The sequence below is a fragment of the Dipodomys ordii genome, unplaced genomic scaffold (genome assembly GCF_000151885.1).
Source record: "Dipodomys ordii isolate 6190 unplaced genomic scaffold, Dord_2.0 Scaffold146, whole genome shotgun sequence".
Classification (NCBI taxonomy): domain Eukaryota; kingdom Metazoa; phylum Chordata; class Mammalia; order Rodentia; family Heteromyidae; genus Dipodomys; species Dipodomys ordii.
In genome coordinates, this window is record NW_012267362.1 from 2,030,103 (window position 1) to 2,038,077 (window position 7,975).

At 40.6% G+C, this 7,975-nt stretch overlaps 1 protein-coding gene across 1 annotated transcript; it reads right to left on the reverse strand.

The window, feature by feature from the left end:
* Positions 1–664: 664 nt before the first annotated feature.
* On the reverse strand, positions 665–7,975 carry Tmem167b (transmembrane protein 167B). The gene is made up of 3 exons (XM_013031908.1): positions 7,843–7,975; positions 4,354–4,485; positions 665–3,060 (listed from the first exon to the last, which is right to left on the reverse strand). Exons 1-3 carry the CDS (start codon positions 7,850–7,852, stop codon positions 2,978–2,980), a joined length of 225 nt encoding a protein of 74 aa, XP_012887362.1. The 5' UTR covers positions 7,853–7,975; the 3' UTR covers positions 665–2,977.

A 7,975-nucleotide genomic window follows, 5' to 3' on the forward strand; every position in this document is an offset into this window, starting at 1 on the left:
ATAATTTGTACTAGTCCATCCAGGTACCTAGAGTAAACAGTGAATATAGCAACAGAACCCCACTGAGATTTTTTTAGGCTGGTTAGTCTTACCACCTCATTGAACCATTGCATTGCTTGGAACTGATCATGTTGAGCAAAGTAAGCCAGACTCAGACAATCATTACCTTTCACATATGGAATCTAAATGTGTTTTGTTGTTGTTGTTGTTATTTTTTTAATGAAAGAAGAGGGACTCCTTGGGAAGAGGTAAGAAACCAGCTAGAGAAGAAAGATGGAAGAAAGTGTGATGAAGGATTAGTATATTATCTACCTATGTACATGAATGAAAATGTTATAATGAAGCCCATTATTTTGTTCAATAATTAGTTTCTCAGTGATAATGGCAGATAACATTTGTAGTTTAATAAAAGTAGTAATAGGTATATTGAATGGTGCTACCTACCTCATTTAGTACCCTTCTAAGTTTACTCATATATATGAATAAATATATTCAGCTCCCTCAAAGGAGAAAATTTGACCATAATTTGACCTATAACATACATTCAATACTCCTCATAGTGAGTACAATGGTATTCACTAATATGGATTAAAAATTGGACTATCGGCAGAACCCAAGCATTGAACAAAAAATAAATTCATCATGTAACAAAATAGACAAAGACTGTAGGGAAAAAGGCTTTATTCTCAAGGATTTGTGCAGACAATGGTGAACTTAAAAAACTGTATTTCAACTATAAAAAAGCTGACTTCATTACACCCTGGTACATGATGCTTATGGTAATGCCAGTTTGAATTTGAGGCAATATTGCTATCCTCATATTTCTACCCCTAAAACACTCCTCCTGAGGAACAAGTTATTGTTTTCAGCCAAAAACACCAACCAAAGTAATGCGTTAAGCAAGTTTCTATGTACCTGCTAACATACAGTTAAGAAATGAAATAGGCTGTGTATCTGCTTCTTGCTATAAATTACCTGCACATTGTGCACTTTTTGGTACATTCTGGTATTAAAACTTCTCAAAAAATTTAACAACTCAAGAGCTGAGGACAAGGTGACCCAACAAAGAAACTGCAAAAATTGCTTTTAACTAGGACTGTAGAATGAAACTAGTTTAAAATATGAAGCAGCACCAAGCAGTAAACTTAAAAGAGACTTTAGCTCTATTAGAAAACAAGTCATTAAAGCTACAAAATAACAAGTGCAAAACATGCTGAACTTGTTTCCAGGGACTGAGATTCCAATGGCAAACAAGTCCCAAACTCACACCCACAAGGTGTTAATTCTTCCTTCCTGTTCCAATAGATTTCTTTTCTCTCATGCAAAAGATTCTTAGAAATGGCCATGGAAAAAATATGAATAGTTGAAATTTACCCAATGGACTAATTCTTGAAGAGGCAATAGCCCCAACTCTGAGATGATTAGACACTTAATGGCTTATTATACTTTTAGAAACCCTCATAAGCATTAAGCTGCATTTCTGAACCTAAACTTCAAAGCAGCTTTTATTCTTTTGGAATAAAAAGACAGAAGGTAATTTATTGCCATACAAGACCAATCACAGCTAACTTGTCTACAGTTAAATTTTATTGTAATGGACAACTGAACTGGAACATCAATGTCTATATTTACTTATTATAATAATTTTAGTCCTTTTTTTCGTAACTAGAGAAGTTCTAGGTGTCACAAATCCAACAGTTGATACTTTTGCAGACATAAAGAGGAGGGAATGAAGTGTTCCCTTTTTTTCTGAGTCATCGAAAATGATTCAGTCAGGAGTTATGGTATACCATGAAAAACTCTTCATTCCCAATTACAAAGCTTTATTTTCCTTTCCTATTTCAGAAAATATGGATTCTGTGAACTGTTCAAACATGCCAATAAACATCAACAACTTGTTTCATTTGAATTTCTCACATTCTTCCATAAACAGAATTTCCTAACAATGAAAAAAAATACTGCAGTGTGATTAAGAGTTGGCCAAGAGAAACAAGTAGTCAACCAAAAAATTGCCATAACCCAGACTTAAAGAATAACCTTGTATATTTTATAACATTAGAATTCCATCTATGATCACAATAAATTCTTATACTAGATGAATGTACTAGTATATGAATCGATATACTAACTCACTTCTACCATAACTGCAAATATATTATATTTTCAATAGTTTCTTCTTCCTTTGATGGTTGAATTTAAAACTGAGTTATAGTATTTAGCACTAAGTAATTTAGAAAATATAAAAAAGCTTTAAGGAAATGAAGTTGATTCATTTTTCTATATACCATTTGATTAAGTCTTTCAGGGATACTGTTAAACAGAAAATGTTTTCTCAGTCACTGCTTTCTAGTCTCCTTACAGATAGATAATTCCCAAATTTCAGGTACACTCAGATTCTCTCAGCGAAACTCTCAAGCTATGACCATATGGTAAAGTGCTTCATCTATTCTCTTTATGCAATGAGACCAAAAAGAGAATTGCCAAATCCAAGCCATCAAGTGGAAAAGTCAAGTCTTGAAAATAATCTCTCCTTTCAAGAAGCCTGAACACAGCCTATGTCCTTCTGTAATGAGCCTCAGTTTTCTTTTTGCAATACTAGGGATAGAACCGAAGACCTTGAGTATGCTGGGTCAATGCTCTGCCACAGAGATACAACCAGTAGAGTGACAAGTATTTAACCAGGAAGGATATATATAATATTATCACCAGGGGGTATAATTTATCTGGACACTATATCCTTGCCTCTGAGGACTGACTTACACACAGATCAAAGGAAGTTGGCTTTCCGGTCCCCTGAATCATAAATAATGTCTGTAACCATGGAGAATTTTGCCCAGATATGGCAGGGGCAGATGCTATGGTGTCATCTTGGGGACATTGATTTTAGCAGAACTTGCCCACACTGGGTCCAGGCCTTTGACAGGTTCTTCACTCCCATCCCCTTGGTTGGCAGTTGGTGAGTTGAATACTTTTGAATTCATTTTATAAACAGGACGTAGAAGGCCATTACAATGCAGGCTATTGCCACTGCAGCATGCAGCCTGGTTCCAATCACAGCAGCTAGCAGACAAAAATAGAGAGAGAAGAAATTACATCCTGACCTTCATAAAAGTCTTTCTTTCAAAGTGATATTGTGAAAAGGTCAAGTGTTACAGATGTTACAGAAGTAGAGACTTACCTAGAATCTAGGAAGGAAGGGATAACAAGTTCGTGAAGAACTGTACTCACTACCTTACATATGTAACTGCAACCCTCTGTACATCACCTTGACAATAAAAAGAATCTGGGAATCTTTTTTTAATATTACCCCTATAGGCTAGGTTTTATGTAAATATACCATTTGTTTTTATTTTATCCTATTTTGAAAAAGGATTCAGGGAGGGAGGATTCCAGATCAAATAAAACATAAAAATACATTTAAGTTAATGAAATTGTAACTTAACAGAGATTCCCATACTTGCTTTACAGAAAATTGAGGGGATAAAGTCAGTTGGAAAATACTACTTCCACTGAGGGAAGGGATTCCAGGCCCACCTAAAAATACTTCATTGTGTATAAACATGCCACGCCCTCAGGTCCCCTCAGAAAGAGGGTCTGGCTTTGAACTTAAGGTATTTCCTAGCCGGGTGCAGCTGGCTCACTCCTGTAATCCTAACTACTCAGGAGGCTGAGATCTGAGGACTGCAGTTCAAAGCCAGCCCGGTCAGGAAAAGTCCGGAAGACTCTTATCTCCGATAAACCACTCAGAAAACTGGAAGTGGCACTGTAGTTCATGTAGTAGAGTGCTGGCCTTGAGCTGAATTGCTGAGGGACAGCGCCCAGGCCCAGAGTTCAAGCCCCACGACCAAAAAAAAAAAGATTATTTCCTCCTCAGTCTTCCCAGATTATGGATATGTAGCACCACATCCAACACTTGCATACTTTTGTTCTATGCCCTGGGCACTGAACTTTTTTACTCAAGGCTAGTGGTCTACCACTTGAACCACAGCTCCACTTCCAACTTTCTGGTGGTTAATTGGAGATATGAGTCTTATGGGCCAGGCTGACTTGGTACCATGATCCTCAGATCTCAGCTTCCTGAGTGGCTAGGATTACAGACCTTAGTCATTGGCACCTGCAACAATTATGTTTTAAGTAACAACAAATTTACAATTTACCTCCTCTCTTCATTTTGGAAATGATTATTTTATATTGAGATCCTTGATACGTGTCTTCATTTGCATACTCAGATTCCATCTCAGGGATTTTTTTTCCCTAAAAGTGGGCCAAATACAATCCCAGCCTATTGCATCTCTGGTTTACAGCATACTGTCCAGAGATGACATCTTCCCTCCCTGCCCAGACATGACCTACCTTTGTAAAACACACCCCAAACTCCTTTCTTCTCTGATAACAGCCAGGTTTTGAGACGAGGTACTTTCTTGAAGTAGGCACAGGTGCAAACAAAGAGCAAACCAAACACCAGAATCCCATCCAAGGAGTATACTGTCACAAAAAGAAGAAAACTTTTGGTGCTGATCTAGTTTAGGATAGGTGATCCTGCTGAGAATTCTAGGAAGGACAGAATGTATCACTATGACCACCTCAACTGGCAGTGCCAACATTTGACAGAGTACTAACAATGTTACTTTATTTTCCTCAAATTGCTGGCAGATATCCCCCTTACAACTTCATTGGACCCTTCCTCTCACCTTTCAAGAACTAGAAATACTGAGCAAAGTGTATTTGTTTATGTGGAATCAGCCTCCCAGGAATGACCAGTGCAAGCAATAGGCTGAAGAGATGTTCATCTTTTTGTTTGAGCATAAATAAGCATTAGCAGGGCTAGGTGGAGCACACCTTATAATCTCAGCACTCAGTGGACTAAAACAGGAAGATCATGAATTTGAGGCCAGCTTGGGTTCCACAGCAAGAGCATTACTTAGCAAGACTTTTGTCTACAAAAGAAAACAAGCTGGGCACTGGTGGCTCATGCCTATAATCCTAGCTACTCTGGGGGCTGAGATCTGAAGATCACAATTCGAAGCCAGCCCTATCAGGAAAGTCCGTGAGATTCTTTGTTTTGTTTTTTTTTGTTTGTTTGTTTTTGTGTTTTTTTGGGTCCGGTCATGGGGCCTGAACTCTGGGCCTGGGCGCTGTCCCTCAGCTCTTCAGCTCAAGGCTAGCGCTCTACCACTTGAGCCACAGTGCCACTTCCGGCTTTTTTCTTTTTGCTTATGTGGTGCTAAGGAATCAAACCCAGGGCCTCTGGCATGCAAGGCATGCGCTTTACCACTGAGCCACCTTCCCAGCCCCCAGTCCGTGAGATTCTTATCTCCGATTAATTACCAGAAATCCAGAGGTGGTACTGTGGCTCAAAGTGGTAGAGTGCTACATTGAGCAAAAAGGCTTAGAGACAGTGTCCAAGCCCTGAGTTCAAGCCCCACAGCAGAAAAAGAAAAGAAAAGAAAAGGAAAGGAAGGAAGGAAGGAAGAAAGAAGGGAGGGAGGGAGGGAGGGAAGGGAAGGAAGGAAGGGAAGGAAGGAAGGAACAACAACAAAAACTACACTTGTAGAGAACCAATGGCTCACATCCTAACTACTCAGGAGGTTGATATCTGAAGATCTCAGTTCAAAGCCAGCCTGGGCTGAAAAGACCATGAGACTCTTATCTCCAATTACCCATCTACAAGCCAGAAATAGAGCTGCAGCTCAAGTGGTAAAGTGCCAGCCTTGAACAAAACAGCTAAAGAACAGGACCCAGGCTCCTGAGTTTAAGTCCCAGTACTCACACACATACACAAATACACACAAACACACACACCAATAAATACATAAATAAACCACACTTGTAATCTTGGCACTTGGAGAAGAAGCAGAGGACCAGAAGTTCTATGTCAACTTAGGGCTACATAGGGAGTTCAAAGCCAGCCTTAGCTACATATCAATACCCCATCTCACTCCCCTCCTCAGAACTAAATGTGTTATTAATCACTCCAGCTATAAAGGAGAACTTGATGTTTAGTCAAGTTTTTCACACCTGCATCTGTTAAGAATATGTTAAGGAACTAAAACAATGGAAATTACCAGTTAGTATTCGTGACTTCAATTTTCCTATGCTTAGTTTATACTTTATGAATTTTGAATACTGATAAACCAAACATGACAGAATAATAGTGTCCTTCCTTCCTTCCTTCCTTCTTTCCTTCCTTTCTTCCTTCCTTCCTTCCTTTCTTCCTTTCTTTCTTTTTTTTTGTCTGTCTCAGAGCTTGAACTCTCCACTTCCAGCTTCCTGGCGGTTAATTGGAAGTTAAAGAGTCTCACGGACTTTTCCTGGCAGGGCTGGCTTGAACTGTGATCCTCAGATCTCAGCCTCTTGAGTAGCTAGGATTACAGGCGTGAGCTACCAGTGCCAAACCATAGTGGAAAGTTTTAAAGTCTTTTTTTTTCCTTTTTTTTTTTTTTTTTTTGCCAGTAATGGGGCTTGCCAGTAATGGGGCTTGAACTCAAGGCCTCACACTTTAGCTTCACGTTTTTCCTCAAGTCTGGCTTACACTTCAGGCTTTATGTTGGCTAACCGGAGGTAAGTCTCTTGGGTCTATCTGCCTAGGCTGGAAATGAACCTTAATCCTCATATCTCAGCAATAGAGGCCTGATCCACTGGTGCTCAGCTTGAACTTACATATATAAAACATTACTATATCATTAAGTAGTTATACAAGTACACAAAATGATTGACTAGAGACAAAATTTATTCAGAAATTACTAAAATGCTCTTTTATTTCTCAAAATTATATTCTTCTTCTGAGTAATATATGTAGTATCGTGAGATCTAAGACTACTCAGGAAGCTCCAAATAGTCATTGATCTAATCAATAACTGTCTTTGGGACAACACTACCTCTTCTGAGAGTTTTACTCTCAGAGATAGATACAGTAAGTTTTTATAAAGAATAATACCTTTCTGTGCTACTCTTTCTCTTCTAAGTCTTCTTTTTAGAAAAATACCAAAATTCTCACAGGGAAATTTGGATCTTCGGTGCCAGAGGTATGGACAAGGTACTTTGGACAAAAACATTCCTGTGCCCCTCAAACTATATTGCCTAAAAGTCTTTGTCTTCTATCCTGTAAGACCGACTCTCAAAACCATAAAGGTGCTGCTTCCTACCCTTCCCAGGAATTCAGAAACAAACAACTACCAAAAAAAAAAAAAACCAAACAACCCACTATGAAGTATTTGATGAAGTACTTGGTACAGCCTGCTACATTGTTTAGAAAAGGCAACGTCTAATTTCATTCTTGGCTGTAGCAGCCAGGAGCTCCGGATGGGATCATCCTGCTAGGACCTTAGATTCAAAGAGGCTTTCTAGAATGACACACACGTACAAACATGAGAGAGAGAGAGAGAGAAAAGAAGGCTTCTGGAAATTGAGGAGAGGTTTACATTTACCATCCCCTCCCAAGGTAGGCTTTAGCATCCTCGGTGATTTCCCGGTCCAAAGCAATGAGCATGTTGGAGGCCGGGAGGAGAAGACTCTCCTCCTCCCTGAGGCCAACCAGCACTAGTTCTAGGGTGCCTGGCTACCCCAAGGGTCAGGACGAACTTCTAGGAATGGAAAGAGAAGGCCAGGGAGTAGCGATCAAACGTCGAGGTGCAGACCCTGCAAGGGTGACTAGCAGACAGGAGTTCGGGGCGCCGCAGGGGGAGATACCTGCTAAGAGTTCAGGTCGCCCGGAGGCCCAGGGGGGCCGGGCTGGGAGGGGGCGGGGAGAGCGGCCACGTCAGTCCGGGCTCCTCCCGCCACGTTCCCCCACCCCTCCCGCTCCTTTCCTCCCACCATTCGCTTCAAGCCCTGGGGTCTCACCGTTAGTCATGGCGGCTGGGCCCGGCCTGGGGAAGGGTCCCCGAGTTCGGCGGCGGGAGCGGCGAAGGCGGGGACACCCGGCTCCCGCTTGACACTTCCCGATCCCGCCGAAGCTACAGGCAGGAGCCGTAAT